Source organism: Vanessa tameamea, chromosome 13 (genome assembly GCF_037043105.1).
Source record: "Vanessa tameamea isolate UH-Manoa-2023 chromosome 13, ilVanTame1 primary haplotype, whole genome shotgun sequence".
Lineage (NCBI taxonomy): Eukaryota > Metazoa > Arthropoda > Insecta > Lepidoptera > Nymphalidae > Vanessa > Vanessa tameamea.
The window spans coordinates 8,633,209-8,651,841 of NC_087321.1; the positions used below are offsets into that span (position 1 = coordinate 8,633,209).

The window sequence follows — 18,633 nt, forward strand, 5'->3', positions numbered from 1 at the left end:
AGTATAACAATGTATTTCACATGTGTAATTGATACTGAATAAAATAAATAAATGATACATATGTCATTAATAGGGCAAATAGTCGTGAACAAAAAGACAAATATTTTTAAACAAATCAATATTATTTCCAATAAATTTATCAGTACATCCACATTGAATGCTTTATTTACTCCATAAATTACAACATAAAAGTCTTCGACAGCAAGAAACTAAACATAGGTAGTAAGATACGATTTATTTACAATAAGGTGGTTTAGACACAAAATAAAACATTGAACGTAACAAAATCAGTGCAACAATAAAATAATAAATATTTTCTTTATAAGATAGTGATTCAACGTGGTATAGTTACAGTTAATCTAGGGATATAATTAATAATTTGTTAGTTATACGTTTGTTACAAATTATCTATTGGCCTTCACATCACAGAGCAAAGCGATCTCATGCAACCAAGCTCGCAGATCACTAGCGCCAGGTGAGACTGTCGCCACAAGGTACCGCTAGAACTCCATAGCCGGTAAACAAACGCTTTATAAAGAAAATTTGGACCAAACTTAAACTCTTACCGAACCAATGTGCAAACCTGACAAAAGCTATGCTGCGAGTAATGCTACTTTAATCAAATAATCTCCCATTTTATTATTTCAAAGTATCAAAATCTACGAAACACTTATAGCTGCGTATATCGGTGCTTAATAGAACTATAAATAAATCAGAACATGAGGGCTCCGCCTTAGGCTATTTGCCGTACTCAGCTAAAATAATATATAAACCAATTCTCGAACACCATAAATCCAAACATAATGAAATAACTTCATAATTTTACAATCGAGAAGCAGTAAGGAGCTGAGCGATACGGCGGTCACGAGAGCCAAATGTCATGCAACAATATCTACGTCGTTTCTAAAGACTAGAAAAATGCAAAATATTCGAAGAAAACCGCCCGCCAAATATATGAACGAATGCCCGCACCTCGTTATTTCGTAAACCTATACAAAGTGATATGTGTAGCTCTCGAAAGCGGAGTTAGAACGTGTAATGGTTCAGCTGCGGTCCGGCGATCGGTGACACAACCCTACATATATAACGATGAACACACTATCCAGGACACCTTTGATATTTCAAATGGGAAAATCGGTCTCCACTCCTATATCGTACGACTGAAAATGTATTTATATAGCTCGCACAATTTACCTAATAAAACTCAAGACAGTCATTAGGCCTTAAGATTAAAATGTACAGTTATTTATTATGGCAGATATCGATCAACAACAAATTTATATTTATCAATAGGATATCGACGCTTTTTACAAAAACAACACTAGTATCTTACATGCGTTAACAACGTGCATCGACCGGCGCGGCGTCGCGACGCCACTCACACTTCAACATGGCACTTCCGGTGCAAGCTCCAGCGAGCCGGCCACCGCAGCCTCGACTCGACCGACACCAGTCGGCGAGACGATGGCCGACAATAATGAAATATTTATCGTAACTTTTAAAATATATTTTAAATTATTCTAATTCATAAATATCTTTAACCTTCGGTCGATAACGTCTCTAACTCGCGACGCCCCGGCGGCGCTAAGGCCGAGCGAGTCGATATCGTTGCGGAAGCTCGCTTTCGAAATTCAATTATATTTCTCGATAAAAAAGATAGAAGATTAGTGAGCAAAGTTTGAACTTCAAATGTCCCACCGCGACGCCCGTCCGACCGTCGCAGGCGAATGTCGAGGCTACGCGTAACCGGGCGGGTCCCACGTGGCGGTCCATCAGGAGACGTAGGGCAGCAACAGGTAGTAAAGGATGGCCACCAGCACCGGCACCGCCAGCGCCACCGCGTGCGACAGGTCCAAACGGAGCGGCTTGTTCTGCACCGTCGCCAGCTGTGCCGCCAGGCGAGCTCGCTCGGCGCACACCTCGGCCCATCTCTCTTTGGCTCGCACCAACTCCTCCTCGAGGGCGTGCAGGGTCCCGTTCTGCATCGTGACCTGCAGCCGCTCCTCGTCGTCAAGTCTCAGGTACTCGCTGACGACGCCGACCGTGTCGGGTCGCGAGCCGACCGCGCCGTTTTCCTTGTCGATCTCGGTGACCGCGGAATCGGTCTCCTCGTCCTCGTCGTCGTCGTCGTCGTCGTCGATGTTGAACATCTCGTCGATCTTGGCAGAGATCTGCTTCTCGTCGATGGTGTCGTCGACGGCTACACGGAGATCCTCGAGCGAGGTGGACGTCTCGACGGCCCTGTCGACTTTGTTTCTGTGCTCGTCGAGGGCGGCTTGCAGGCGCTCGATCTGTTGGTCGCGCGACAGCACGTCGGCGCGCAGCTTGCCCACGACCGCAGTCAGGTCGTCGATGTCCGCACGCGTGGGTCGGAACGCAAGTTCGGCCTGCATCTCGGCCGCGTTGGTCGCTAGCCGCTGAATCTCTGCGACTTTCGCCTCCTCCGCAACTGTCGACTTCGTGAGTTTTTCCTGAAAAAGTTAATAGAAGCAAATGCTAATGAAAACGCCCATTGCACTAAATAGTAAAAAAGCAAGCAACAGTAAATAACGGTACCTGCAGGTCAGCGAGGCGGGCGCGGTAGGTGGCGACGTCCTCGTCGTCGTGCGGGCGCGGCTCGTGCTGCGCGGCGAGCAGCTCGTCGCGCACGTCGCGCAGCTTGTCGTTCTCGGCCGTGCAGGCGCTCACTCGCTCTCGGAGAGCCTTTATCTCTTCGTTGAGTCCGGCCATCACGCGCAAGATGTTAGCGTATTCGACGCCGCCTTTGCCCTGAGTAACAAGTTGCACGCAAAATATATTTATGTTTCGCCTTTTATGATCAGTAAAATTTCAATCAACAATCGGTAATATATAATTAGTTCTCATTTCTCTCATTTAACTTACAGTCTTGGTAACCCAACCAATCTTTTACAGCGATAATTAACTCCTTTATTGTAATTATTTTATGATTAATAAAAATATATTTTTTAATAAAAATATTTGTGCATAATTTTTAATCAAGTACTAACCGGAGAATCTTCTTTAAGGTCAGGTTCGCTATATGTAGAGTTAGCATTGTTATCAGGACGAATTTCACCATCTATAGTACCCAAACTTTCCACTTCGTGAACAGTTGTATCTGTAAAAAAAGACAATTTCAAAATAAAATGTTTATTCGTCTCATTAATGGAATTACGAAGGACTCGCTGACAGAAACTAGCTCAGTTTCTTATGCGTATTTAACCATGTTTATTTAACAGTAAAAAAGAGTTAATTTTACCATGGTTAAGCCTTGAATGCTTCTCATCGTCAGTACAAAGATCTGAATCACCAGGCTTCTCCCCACTGCCTCCGACGCTGCCCTCCTCCGTTTGTTGCTTTTCTGTAAAATATTTTTCAAATATAAACTTTATTTTTAATTACTGTATAATACATTATTAATGTCTTATTCTATATAGTATTGTGTCTGCTAAGATTATTTTTTATTATATTCTCTAAAATAATCTAAATTAAAGCTGGTATGAAAAGTATACCTGTGTAATTTATATTCATTGTATGGATTAGTGCAAAAAAAAAGGATTTTAGGATCAATAATACATTACTGCATATTTTGTTTTTTGAGTGCACATTAATGAAATACCCTAAAAACAATATTTAGTATAACAATATTTTCAGACTAAGCAATAATTACAATTGTATTATAAATAAGACAATTTTGGTATTAAAAAAAAACATACCTCTTTCTTCGAAATTATATATATTATTTTGCTTCAAAATTAGTTCAAATTCTTTTGCTGACTTTCCTTCGGCAGATATCGCCTTAATGCCCACCTTAAACGAATACAATTTTAAATAGAAGAATAATAATATTAATAAAGAAATATATAAAATATGCCAGCCAATAATAATTTCAAGGTATAATTAAGATTTTATGTTAACTGACAACTGGGTATGTGCAAATCATGTGCAATGTACAAATATCATCAGTGGAAAGGAGAAAAGATATTTAAAGTAAAAACGATATGGAAATGGATATCAAATACTTATGAACGGGAAATAAGGTAAAGTTTTTATTTTAAATTGGTATTTTTACTTAAAAAATGCTACGAAACCGATTTCGGTCACGAAAAAAACAATCTCGAGGAAGACTAGCTAGACTATATATAATAGACTCACAATTTCGACAAAAAGCTATTGAGTTCTTCTGGCGTTAAATTATAAATAGCAGACCGAAGTTGAGCCACAACCTGATCTCTTAAACCATTGTATTGAAAATGAGGAAATAGTGTGAAAAAATGTCTGCATACAAATCTGAATTATAATAACTGATATTGGATATTTAACAGCTTGTTAACTGGCATTTCACTCATTGTTTTTAACTTAAACTTGTTAGACAGACTTTCAAATGATCTTCTAATGATAAGTATAGTCATCACAGCACATAGACATTGGCACTATATGAAATATTATCCATCCCTTGCATTATCAGTGAACCACTAATCTTGGAAGTTAAGATGTTAAGGTCCCCATGTGTCCGTTGTTATGCTGACTAACCCACCTTTCAAATCAAAACAACAATAGCAGATATTGCTGTTTAGCGATAGAATAGTAAAGTAATAGTCTTCGTTGAGCATGGTTGCCAATATGTGAGCCAATGCTCAGTACTGACCTTGTTGAGTAAGTGCTGCGGCAGCAGCAGTTTGATGTAGTCGGGCAGCGCGCGCACGGCGTCCTCCAGCGAGCCGTTGCGCTTCGCCTCCTGCAGCTTGTTGCTGTCTGTGCTCACCACTAACATCTTCGCTTCGCCGTTTTGTACAGAGTACTGTAATAAAATGCGAAATATTTTGTTATACCGTGTATTACACTTATCTATTATATCGTCATACTAATGATGTGAAGAGGTAAGTTTTGTTTGTTTCATTATTTACGGCTTCGCGTAAAAACTACTAATACGATTGATATGGAACTTTCATTTTATTTTAGTACATAGTTTCAGGTCGGACGAATTATAATATGCTATATTAACATGCTGCATATTTTTTGACTTAATATGCTGACAGAGTCGGGGAGGAAATTGACAGTCTACAACATTTAAAGGGAACGCTAACAATACCGAAACTGGTACAAAAAAAAACTTTGTATGACAGATTTGTGGATCTGCCGCAATGTTACCGACCGGATATGTCTATCTTTTAAAGGTATAAAAAAATAAGACATTTATAGTTTAGTTTCATCGTCACAAAGAGTTAATGCTTGTCAAAATAAATAAAATATTTTTATTTTAAATGTTTTATGGTTTTCACCATATAATTTTTTTTTTAATCGAACTATTTTAGAAATATTATACTTTTACCGAATATAAAGGTAGACCAATATCGCACGAATATTGCTTATAAAAAACCTCGAGATAAAATCCTCATTTTATCCGCTCGAAGTCAGAAACGAAACTAGTTTATTATTATCATTTCCACGTAGCATGAATAATGATACTTGAAATTGTATGTTTCTAGATATGAATATAATAATCTAAAAATAAATCGATTTAATATCTTATCGAGATAATTTTTAATGAAAATCGATTTTGACGACAGTCAATAAGCAACAAAAAAACGCATAATTCATAGGAATACGTTATTTATTCAACACAGAGATGTCAGTCATCATTGATCAGTAAAGTAATTCGTCTTCCAAATCATTTGATATTTAGCTTATGTTAATTTCTTAATTTTTTAAAATTGAATATTAAGAGATACTCTTAGAAAATTAAACTTAAAAAAATCATGATAAAAATGAAATATAAACGAATAAAGTAATATAAACAGGGAAATAAACATTGATCTGTTTAAGGTTATATAAATGATAGAAATACTTGGTTGATTTTATACCTGAAAAATATCTAATATAATATAACTTCTTTAAAGCATAAAGAAATGTAAGAAGGCAAACTGCAAATCGGGTAAGATATTAAATCACTTGTACACATGAAACCATAACACCAATGTAAAGAGGTAAAATGTAAAAGGGACAAAGCTAGATTATTACTGGGTATAAATATTTATACCATATCATTTTTTTTTATTAATAAATCCTACATAGCTACATAGGTCGCATAATTAAACAGATTTTAAATGTTCGTATATAATACACGCGCCAAAAGAAATGGATGAAACCTTGTCATCGTAAATCGAAAAGGACTGTTCCCGAGCGAAGACGCGTTATCAAAGTTGTTCCACAAATTATCTTTTGAATAAAATCAGTTTTATACACATGTATGAATTTTCAACAGTAGAAATTATTTCAAGTCATCATCGTTTCATTAATTTAAAAAAAATGACCTCTCCTTCTACTTATTATTTATCTAACCATTAAAGTCAAATCACACTCACAAAAATGAACAAGAAGTAAGAAACAAAAAGCAACGTCTCGCAAGCGTCGACCCGAGTTTGCCGAAGTTACCATTGCCGACAGACCGCGCGTGTCTGGAAGTTTCCTTAACGTCGCAATCAATCTCATCGCGCGCGGATTATACTTTGTTTTAAAAAGTTAAATTACACTCTTATGTACTCACAGCAAGAGGCAGGTGTTTCCTCAACGTCTGCTCCCTCTCTTCAGCGGCAGCGACGGCCAGGCGCGCTGCACACATCTTACGGTCACAACGGGCTGCTAATTTCTACGTGATGAAATATTACATTTATAATAGGGCATTTTTGTATGTTAGTTTAAAATATAAATAAAGTCGACTTCAGTGTTCATTTAGACCGACGAGACGTCCAAGCGGAGGTCGGTATGGGAGCGGTACCTGCAGCTCCTGCAGCGCGTCGGAGGCGGCGAGGCGCAGCGCGTAGTTGTGGTGGTGCAGCGCGGCCGCCTCGCGACTGCGGCGCTCCAGCGACTCCTCCAGCGCCAGGCGCTGCTCGTGCGCCGTGCGCAGGCTCTCCTGCGCCACCTCCTGCACCCCACGACACGTTATTAGCTAACTGCAGCGGTCTATATCTTTATATACGACGAGCCATAGGCCGAGTCGTTGAGTTTCGATATTCGATCGATAAGAGTTATTTATATCATAAATGCGAAGGTGTGTTTGTTATGGTTTAACTTCCGAGCTCCTCGACTGATAATCGTGACATTTTGCAAACATCATACGTCAAGGGTACTAGAAAAGTACATAGGGTACCCAAATCATCATATAATTATACTCGTACCCATCTCGCTCATAAAAAATTAGATTACGAATGTAAATTCGTCTCGTTTCCAAATGAACAGTGAGCGCGCGCACCTGGTAGTTCCTCTTGTCGGTGAGCAGCTGCGCCACGTGGTGCGCGTCGGGGTTCTTGCCGGCCGCCAGCATGGCCTCCATGGTGTGCACGCGCATGAGCAGGCGCTGCTCGCCCACGAACAGCTCCCACGACGCGGCCGCCTCGGCGCGCGTGCGCTCCACGCACTCGCGCAGCGTGCGCAGGCGGCTCTCCAGCGACGCCTCGCGCTGGATCGCTTCCTGCGGCGAGTTAGTTAATGATATCAATCATTGATACGTCGATTCAAAAGTGTTTTATTTAATTCTTATACTAAAACTTAAGATTTAAAATTCAGCTTATTTACTTCCGTGGAATTGCTTAAAATTCATTCATTCGTGGATTCGATCCATACGTACTGATGACGAATAACTAGTAGGTGGGACCTAATACAAGCTTATTAAAATAATCGACCTTACATAATGACCAGTAAATTCCATGTGAGAAAATTACTTTAGAAACAAAATAAAGTTGTTATTTGTAATTGTACCTGAACGAAATTGTTTAATTGGTATAACTCTTTGAGATGCAGTGGGGTCGTCATGGCGGGATTGAACGACAATTTTGCCTCCTGGCCGTCGGGGTGGTAGAGTTTGAGGAGCGCGACGACGGGGGGAAACGTGTTCTGAAAAATAGATAAGAAACGTCCATCAGAGTTTGAAATATTTTATTTTTAACGCAAATCGTTTACTTTTATGTAAAAGTAATTATCTTATCACTAAAAGACTTGAAACCACAAATGGGAATATCTTAAAAAGTAATAAAATGTATGAGATGGGCCACTGGCCCTTAATTAATTAAACGATTGATCATAACCTGGCTAGAATCACTAATTTTTATACGATTTGCTTAATTCGGGTTTTCATTATATGTCGTGAGAAAATATCGTAACGAAGTCTGCATGTGTACAGACACATGCAGACTTCGTTACGATATTTTCTCGAGCTTATTCTACCCATGCTGCTTGGTCTGTACCAAGCAGCATGGGTAGAATAAGCTCGAAACTTTCTCAATAGGAGAGACAGCCTTAGCCCAGCATTCATCTAATCATTGACAGGGTTTTATTACTTTTGGGTATTTAAATTTTACGTCATTAAATTTTGTATTGTTCTACATTAAATTTTGTGTCACTTAACAATATGAATAAATAAAAAATTACCTTTTCCGAATTACCGGCATTCTCGACAACGGGAATGCCGAACTGGACTATATCCCCGGAGAATACCTCGTGCGGCTCCTTCGCCAGCGTGTACCGATTGTTGTTAACAAATGTGCCGTTGCTGCTTTGGTTATCCTGTACAAACAAGCGCCAAGTTATCATCGTGCGATAAATAGTCTTATGACGTCATTCGAAACTTTGCAACCTATTTCCTATAACCTTTAGCATTACATGATTTTCGTTTCTTGTGATGTAATTTCACATAACAACATCTGTGCCTACACGTGCGGTATACATATAATTACCTACTTTCATTTACAACTTTGGTCATTCTGATCACGAAAACGAAGTAAGTAGTTTTGACTAGGTTTCGAAAACGCCGGACATTTTAATTGTTATTGAAAGATAAAGTTTTCGACATGGTTTAAGACGTCAGTAACTCTTTGTTTGTGGAACTTGTATGTTACTCATTTACGTTACAAACATATGTTACGTTTCGACTTTGTAAAATAAAACAAAATAGTTCATCAAATCACTATGCCCGACGTCAGAATACTTTTGCATTGGCTAATTGTTAAGCTGAACTGTCAAAATCGCTAGTTTAACTGTGATTGGTATATGATATGTCATCCCCACTTTTGGCTTCAAGCTTTAGGACCCAGGTAAACATTAATAAAAAGGTAAAAAAGGAACCTTCATAGAATGCTTGATAGGATGCATTGATAATATTATTATTACAAGAAATCGTAAATGGAAAATCTATCAGTATCCATGTACTCAGCACCATAAGCCATACTAAAAGAAGCTTGCAGATGCAAACCGTTGGGGCGCTACAGTTGTATACGTAATATATCCATCCATGCAAATTTCGTCTTGGTAGGAATTCACATTACCCTAATAAGTTTTTAATGAAGCATTAGCATTCGACCAGAACACAAATCTCGTTTACAGTATGATAGATGCATAAAAGCATAATATATAATATAATATACTAAGTTACGTGCGTACACGGTTCGTGTATGTTTACGAGTCGGACGCCTGTGGTGTAGCGTTACATCAATTAATAAGGATGTTAAACCTGTTTTAATTTGGCACACCGCGTACAGGCTACTTGTGTAACATGTCAATACGGTAGCTCATTTAGTCGCGACATTAACTACTTAAATTATACACATTCAATTACTGCCTGTAAGAATATCTGGACATTGACTGTCATTGAGCAATATCGCGATTAACGAAAATTTGCACTTTTATAAAACAAGTATAATTTAAAAGTCCATAATATAATTATGTGTGAATTGATAAAGCGTAAAAATAAATTAAAATACTTCAAGTTATAACCAAAAACAAAAATAAACGTTATTCAATGAAATAATATTACACAATAAACAAATATTACCATTAAAACACAAACGCTTAATAATTTGATAACAATATAAATATACTATTGATTAGTATAAATAAATACTGAACTAAGAAATAACTTTATAAATAGTCAAATCACACCATCACGAATACACTTACAAGTCCTCTCACACAACTAAACGATATGCATGCGAACACAATAATAAAGAAAATACACGTACATATAGAAAGAATGTATTGAAATGATTTTTGCATGATTCGCTTTCTACTGATTGTGTTTCGAGATCGGAGTGACCAAGAACAAACCAGCATCACGTATTTGTCTATTGTTCTCTTTGTAGCACTGATTCCGAGATATTCATGTGTAGGTTATCCCTTATTTATTAGAGACGAACGAAAGTTAAATTTTTTTTTTTTTTTAATATAGTGATCCAGACTGAAAAATAGTCTTTCTGATGATAAGTGGTTGGTTATTATATATCCCTTCCATCGCCAATACGTCACCTAACCTTGACAACTAAGTTGTTACGTCCCTGTCTGTAGTTACACAGCCTAAAGTGTCAGTCTGTGTCTTCAAGAAAGTACAATTGGAAACATTATTTTATTAAAACGAGTTTGTTTTTAGAATTATCTTAAATCGTTAAAAACTTGGTGCAATATTGTTTAATTGTTTGTGACTTTCTAAAAAATTGCAGATTCAAATATAAAAAAAATACTATAGGAAATATCAAGGAACATTATTACTGATTGTTAAGTAAGCGTTACTAAGTAGATTTTTTTTTAATTTCGAATCTCAATTCTTGTAACCTTACACGTCTGAGCTGAAAAGGCTAAGGCAAAGGTCGAAGATTCAAATACAGATAGACTAATTTTTAAATGACAAAATGAGTTTTGTTTTTCTATTTTCTTTTCTCGCATTCATTGCGCTCGGTGATGAAAATTTTTAAATGCACAATAAAATACTGTGGTTAAGCAAGCCTAAAATTCCTCTCCTTAATAGGCTAGAAGGCCTTGTCTATTAAGCATTTCAAAATTAGAAGGCTGCTAATTGAATGTTTTTACCAATAATTTAACCATGAACCATGTATGAAGAATATCATTAAAATTAAAGGCCGGAAATTTAATTTAGTTCTTTCCTGTTTTTCGAAACGATTAAAACAAGACTAAGGAAAAAAAATCCACGTAACTTATACAGAAAAATGAGCTGGTTAGTATAAAACGAACACAAAATATGGACGTCGTGAATAGCAATTTAAAATTAGTTTTAGGAGTGAATTCTGGTGCAAGTGTGTTCAAATTATTTTCTGCTTATTAAATTATTGTTATTTTGGCTAGGCCAATTTTGATTTATAATTTTTCTCACAAATCAAATACCTAATAGTAAAGTACCCAAATTTCAAGTGCTGGAAATACTTTACAGTAGCTCAGCTGTATTGTAATACTATTAAAAGTTCGCGATTAATATATCTTTATTTAAAATACACCACTATTTCACTTCACTATATCCATGTTAATTTTACTTCCAAAATTCCGGTAACAGCTTCGTCGACGCTCAAAATGTAACTTTTTCGTAAATTCTATAGCAATATCATAGATTTTATCCAGGCTCCAGATCAATGATGATGATGATGTTGTTTTGTTTGGCTTTTGTCCTGTTGTGGTTGGACTAGAGTGAGTCACGTGTGTTATTATTTAAAAATATATTCATTTTACCCGTTCGTAATCGAGACTCGCAGCTAGTATCTTTATAAAATAATTCATGGTAACCCTAGTCATTTGTCCGTTAATATAATAAGTACAAAGGAATTTATCAATAAAGTACGATTGTACTAGCAGCGCGACTATCATACATAATGAGGTCATGCCAGAAGTCCCAGTGCATTTATGATGTAGGTAACTATAAAAATACTAACTGCTATGATTTAATTATCTGTACCTCTTGAATGTAGATGTTAACTGCGCGAATCATACTTGCCTACCACATCTATTTTATAATGTTCATAAGGGCCATTACACGCATCCAACACAAGGTACCTTAGATTATTTAAATTTTGTTCGTTTATGCATTTTTTTTTATTATCTTAATTTTTTTGGCAAAGCTCTTCAAAGACTAAAAATCACTCACGTGTTTAAGTATGATATCCACAAAAAAAAATATGAATACTATAAGTATACCAAATATTATTATTAAATCGTTTATATAGTCACATGCTATGCAAAATGTGTGATCAACACACGAGTCAGATCTTTGACAACGATTTCGAAACCCTAACATTTTATTTTAAAAAGTATCAAAAAAAACTGTCCATAGAAGCCACTAATACAATCTGAATAAGGGTAAATAATTCTAAATCAATTCAATTAATTTCTTTAAATCAATTAATTTCATCATTAACCTTAACGGTTATTGCTACATGAAAATCTTAAAAGGCTTTGTACTTAGTACATGAAGTTAAAGATATTAAGATTAATTTACAGATTCTCCTCCTAATTACCCCTCCATAAAAGTTTTCGTAGCGGATCAAAATCAAAACATACTTTATTCAAGTAGGCATATACAAGCACTTTTGAATCCTCATTTAACAGATTTATATTAAGCAAAGCTACCACTGCTAGATTAAGCATCCGTTATAAAATAATAATATGTAATTTGTGTATCGAACATCAGTTTGCAGATTTAGTAGAATTACCTTCGTTTTATTAATCAAGACAAACGATTTCATAAGTATATATACGAGAACAACAAAAGAATTAATGGAATAAACATTTCTATATACAGGCAGTATTATAAATAGAAAAAAAAATCCAAAATAACTATATGTTCATTTTATATTACAATAACAACAACAATCACGTAGCGATACAGCACACATTAGGTATCGTATAGCGTTTTAATACGTTTATACGACTTCATGTCTATCAGACATTCGATGTGTAAAGAATAAACATTACACAGGCTTTAAGGTTTGACTATTTTAATCTTCACTATTAAATCAGGAGACGTCTTATTTGTAATACCAAACTACATAAAACTTGTATCAGATGATGCAATGCGTTAGGGATATTTTTTAAATATATTATATTATTGTACCTGCATTCAATTTAAAGTATTGTCATGAGCATTGAGAATTTGTTGTTGTAATATATCTAGATACTAGTTGAAACTGCGGCTTTTAACCCGTTTAACCCCAATTAAAAAAGTAGCCTATGTCCTCGGGTATATTTTCCGGGACTCAAACTATCTCCATACAAAATTTCATCTAAATCGGTTCAACGGCTTAAGCGTGAAGAACAGACAGAGTTCCTTTCTCATTTATTATATTAGTATAGATAATATGATATGGAAGTCGTCAAAGGTAGAGCAAAATTATTGCTTAGAAATGTATAAAGTAAGTACTTTGTTACCTTTGTTAAATTAATAAAAAATCCGACGGATTTCTTATAAAGGAAGTACTTAGATACAATCTGGCTTGGCCGTCGTAATCTTCACTGATTATTATTAAATAGCATCTTCATTTCGAAATGACCCAGTGAATAGAATATGCGTTGATCTTATATGAAAATCGTAGATATAAATTCTAGGACTAAGATGATTTCGTTCATTTTATTTTATAAGAGAACTTTTTAAACATAATTTAACAAATAAGATACAAACGTGAACTAATATCGATTCGGATTACAACTCTACATAAGTAATAAACGAATAAATTTTGAAAGAAAATCAACAAACTTAGTCCAACGCGATTGTATCGTCTATTTAATTTTAATAGGGTTATGTGCATCTTGTGTATCAAAGTGTTTATTGTTATATGTTTATATATATCTTAAACTTATCAAGTAACAAATTTAATCTAACTTGTTCCATTGATATCATCCATAATTACTAAAATATCGAAAAACAAACATATAATATTTAATAAACTCTTATATAAACTGTATTAAACTATTATTCACGTAAATATTGAGTAATTATTATTAATCTATACAATATAACTTGTTTAAATAAGATTTCAGTCTCACAAAAGTTTTATAATGACATATCAGTTTATTGCATTGTTACATATGTATATAGAAGCCATATAAGTATACCGTCGTATAATATGCAAATCAACGAAATCGTAATACAGATTGCGGAATTAGGTTGTGTGGCCCGTAATCTTTTGTAGGCGTAAGAAGCGAGAGTCGAATACTTGTCATCTTAAAACACGACCTGGCTTATTTTTTGTAACTGATATCGTGACTATAAGCATAAACTATATTAAAAACAACTTCTAAATATGTATATAATATATAGTGTTTTTAATACTAATTCATTGAATATAACATAAGCTCAATTGTACTAAGTAAGTACAATTGGTATATGGTACATTTGTACATGATGGACGCCGTGTAAATCTTATAAATTAATTAAGAATTTTAGGTATATAACTCAACTCACCACAAGGTAAAAGTGGCCTTTATCATAATACAGTGTGGCATGGTGTCGCGATAACACCCTGCATTCGAATATTGTATTCGTTGGTGACGGAGACGAGCGATAGACATTCCTTCCAATCTGTAACAGACATTTATTACCATTATTATAGAGAATAATTAGAACAATACAGCCGAGGTAGTCCTGTGATTTTAACAAGTAAGTCTTAACAGAAAATTGCGAGTACGAGACAGGCAAGCACCATTGAAATTTTACGTGCTTAATTTTTATTAATAATTTATCTTGTTTGGTTCGGTATCGGTGAAGGAATACAGCATGAGGAAACTTGCATGTGTCGGATGAAAATCTGCTACTTGTGTATACTAAAAGGGAAAGGGGCAGGCGAGCATTGAGATACTTATATGCTATTACTTTAAAGTACATTAACAGCCTACAAATATCCCGCTGCCGGGCTTAAACCTCCTCTTCCTTTGAGAAGATTTTGGATCTTATCACGCTCCTCCAATGAGGCTTGGAGAATTTATATGTGGTGGAATTTCAACACAAATTAAGCACATGAAAACTCAGTGGTGCTTGATTGGGTTTAAGTCATCGGCAATCATCGGTTAAGATACACGCATTAACCACTGGGCCATCTCGGTTCTATTACTTTAGTGACATGAACTTTACTTGTTTATACGTCTATTTGTTTGTTTAACTAAAATCTTTCAACGTAATGCACAACATTTATAACAAAAAAAAAAGAAAAAAATTATCAGCGCAAGTTAAACAATCGCACATATTTATATACCATTTAAACAATTCTAAGCAATATTTCATAATGATATTCCTGTACATGTGTGTACTTCCTGTAACCATAACATAAAACCTGATAAGAATCAGCTTCCGTTACGAGAGCGTAGCAGATGCGTGGCTAGGAATAGCACAATTTAATCTCATTAAATTTAATTGTCAATGCACAATTGTCCGTCTCGAGTATCACGGGTCATGATGACTAAGACGACGCTCAAGAGTGCCTGACGGTAATATTAAGTACCTTACAGATAAATGCACAGGACGAGATTGGAAATCTCAAACAGGGCAAGATATGCTCTTATTCTTAAAAGTAAACATTGTAAACAATAAAAATGTTATTATTTATTATTATTATTAAAATTTTCCATTTTTATATATCAATAACATGTCACAAGATTTAAAACATTTTTGGAAAACTGAAAGACTATTGTTAAAATGATAGCATTAGCGCTTTTAGTCTTATTAAATTATTTTAGAAATTGTGTAAGCCAAATTGTCATTGAATTTTCAATTTTTGTAAAAAAATATTTTTTTTATAAATGTGTAGGTAGCTTTGAGACGTTAATCTGTATACATATATGCATATTAATAACAGGTTTTACAACACATAAAATTTGAATGATTTTAATGAATGAAGAAATGTCACATGTAGGCGGACAGTCAAATGGGCCACCTCATGGGAAGTAGTCACAACTGCTTCAAGATATTGAGTCCTATAAAACCTGCCTGTAGTTACACTGGCTGACTTACGCTTCGAACCAAAACACAATAATTTAAGATATTGCTGCTTGCTTGTAGAATGTATGATGAGTGGATGGTACCCACCCAGGCAGGCTTGCACAAAGGCCTATTTAGGCCACGAAGTAGAATATTGTCTATATATTTTATGAAAAGTAAATACCTTAAACAGCAGCTTATTTGTGCTTATAATTCAGAGCAATTTATTAAATATAGTTATTACTTACTCTAAACAAATGGCATATCGGTCGTAAGGATAAAAACTTAGAAGTAAATGTATCATTTTCAACATTCCTTTTACATTCCAAAATATCTATTTTAAGAGAATATTCAATAAATTAACTGTTAACATTCATATGTAGTATCACAATATATTTGGACATAAACACACCTATATAAAACAATGACAACATATATACAATACACAATATACAGCATATATATTATTAAACAAAAACAAACAAAGACTGGGTTAGTACCTATGGTATAGTTTCAGAATTACAGAATTTCAGCTTAAATTGCAATTTTAATTCAAAACAAATACAATTACTACCATTCTTGCAACCACAAAGGGTTACCACAGTATATTTGTATATGACTAATAAAAATCTATTGTATTAAGCAAACATTTATAGTACAACAATTTTTACAAGATCATTACTACATTGAAGTTATTGTTTGGAGTTTGTTACTGACTGGTCATTATGTTTATTGATATAGATAGCAATGGTAGTAAACCAAAGTCATTATCATTTTTAGGTAATTTGTTTATTCTTAGGTTTACTAAGGAATGTTTGAAGAATTGAGATCTCTTATCCTATTTCTTATAGTTTATATGGCAATTATTTTTAATCATATCATTTTTTTAATGATTGTAAACCCTTTAAAGCCTTCAAAAAAACATAATAAACTATAGCAGTTACTTTACTTAAATTTATTTATTTTAAATAAGATAAATATAACTAATAATAGAAAATAAAGAAAATGGTCCATGAGATCAAATACAAGATAAAAATAGATTTCGTAATAAGCAGATAATCTTATCAGAAAATTTTACACTAAGATTAAATACAAGGAATGTATGATAGTTTAAAAAACTAACTCTTTATCTTTGAAATATTAAATATAATCTTGTATTCACTATTCTACTTAAATAATAATAAAAAAATATACATATTATTATATATATATATTCTAAATGTATTGTAAATTAAATTTCTTTGATATGATTATGGGTTTCATTACCCATATATAATCTATTTACTTTGTTTCAAGCAATATTTATACAAGACAAGTCCAAAACATATTAATACAAACAGACTATTTATCAAAGTATATACCAAAGTATAATTTATGAACTTAATTTGAGCATATGGACAAATTATGACCAAAAATCACTTAATGATGTATATGATTAATTAATAACACATCATTCTTAATCTCCTTATTTTAAACACTAATTCAAACTTTAAAATAATTTCATATCAATTGCATTGGTTAAATAATAACCTAATAAGACTCAAAAGCTTGTGTTCAGCTTCAAAGGTAACTCAGGGTAACTTGTATTGTAGTAATCAAATTGCAGTATTAAATAAATGTATTCTTGAAGATTCGAAATTTATAATAAATAGAGCATCTTAACTTCCTTTTAAATAAAACCTTACATAATCTAACATAGTTATAATTCCTCTAACAGATTCATATACCAGGATAGTAGGGAGTAGTTATTAATTAATAGATAAATGAACTTGAGAAAACATATGGGGACTATGACTATCTTTAAAATATATTTGTATCAATTTCTGGCTTAGACAACATAAAATTTATATTATTTTGATATGAGGAGAAATTCAAAATGTTACCTTGACAGGTTGCTCCAATGTGACGCGTCTTTCTTCAAATGGCAAGGAATTTGAGTGAGGAATAAACACCGCCCTTGGAACACTTACATCCTGGTTATTTAGGCTCTCTGGAGCAGGGGTCCAATTGTAATCCATACCCTTTATTGTTTTCATTTGTTTCTTATTCTTTGCTATCACCATCATACAATTCGCTTTCAGAGTAAGCATTGGTGCCCCGCAGTTTTAATGACGAGTTCCACATTGAAGATAAAAACAATCACTGGATTTACGGTGAAAGGTGAACTTTAAATCTCGTCATATTGGAGAATAAGTGGTCTCAAATGGCAATAGGTTAACAATTTTGATCCATGTATCTTCAACAAATTTTCACTCATTAAAACACTTAAAAAATAGAAAATGAAACTTGATTCCTTTCGCCTACTGCTTCATTAGTTATTGGGAAACCATCAAATTCTGGAAGAAGTGCAATATCTATAAACTGTATACTATTTATAGACTACTAGTAAAAAACAATTGTTTTAAGCAAATATATATTATAACATTTTTTACAAGGGCGTTGATCGAAGTTATCGTTCGAAGAACTTACGAAATGGGCGCACGAATCGGACATTTGTTTTGTTGAGTTGGGTACCTACCTACCGTCTCTATCGTTCTTGGTTCACTTGTTTTTTAAAAGGTTTTGAAAGGGTAATTTTAGTAAAAATATTATTTAACTAAACATTAAGTAAAACACAATTTTTTTATAATACGATTTCAATAAAAAAATAATATTGCTACTTCATAAATTTCACAAATATCATATGTTACCTACACTCTCGTAATTATAATATAGGTATTTGCTAATATTAATTCTATAAAAATGGTATAAGTAAACTAAAATAAAAGTGAAAAACATAACTTATTTGTAAATTTACACATGAAGCTAAATTGTAAAAAAATAATTGTAATGATTCACATTTGGTAATTCATTTAAGAATATACAAAAGTAACTTACAGGCACTTCAAAAT

At 34.1% G+C, this 18,633-nt stretch overlaps 1 protein-coding gene across 7 annotated transcripts; it reads right to left on the reverse strand.

Moving 5' to 3' along the window:
- Nucleotides 1–103: 103 nt before the first annotated feature.
- LOC113403283 (sarcolemmal membrane-associated protein) lies at nt 104–18,421 on the reverse strand. Of its 7 annotated transcripts, none has more exons than XM_026643770.2 (14): nt 18,261–18,421; nt 17,626–17,978; nt 14,234–14,350; nt 8,431–8,565; nt 7,762–7,896; nt 7,256–7,474; nt 6,779–6,928; nt 6,548–6,649; nt 4,649–4,801; nt 3,717–3,810; nt 3,260–3,361; nt 3,009–3,118; nt 2,557–2,769; nt 104–2,471 (listed from the first exon to the last, which is right to left on the reverse strand). In XM_026643770.2, exons 2-14 carry the CDS (start codon nt 17,830–17,832, stop codon nt 1,773–1,775), a joined length of 2,436 nt encoding a protein of 811 aa, XP_026499555.1. In that variant the 5' UTR covers nt 17,833–17,978; nt 18,261–18,421; the 3' UTR covers nt 104–1,772. The 7 variants fall into 7 exon arrangements, with proteins under 7 accessions (XP_026499555.1, XP_026499551.1, XP_026499554.1 ...); XM_026643766.2 differs by having other exon boundaries at nt 17,626–18,078; nt 18,261–18,420; XM_026643769.2 differs by having other exon boundaries at nt 17,626–18,078; nt 18,265–18,417.
- Between the last annotated feature and the right edge of the window lie 212 nt (nt 18,422–18,633).

What these genes read in the sequence shown, in the direction of transcription:
- LOC113403283 (XM_026643770.2), bottom strand. Translation starts at nt 17,832, where the DNA reads ATGCTTACTCTGAAAGCGAATTGTATGATGGTGATAGCAAAGAATAAG. An exon ending in ATGCCGGTAATTCGGAAAAG is followed by an intron (nt 7,897 to 8,430) that starts GTAATTTTTTAT and finishes TCTATTTTTCAG; the next exon opens with AACACGTTTCCCCCCGTCGT. An exon ending in ATATAATTTCGAAGAAAGAG is followed by an intron (nt 3,362 to 3,716) that starts GTATGTTTTTTT and finishes AATATTTTACAG; the next exon opens with AAAAGCAACAAACGGAGGAG.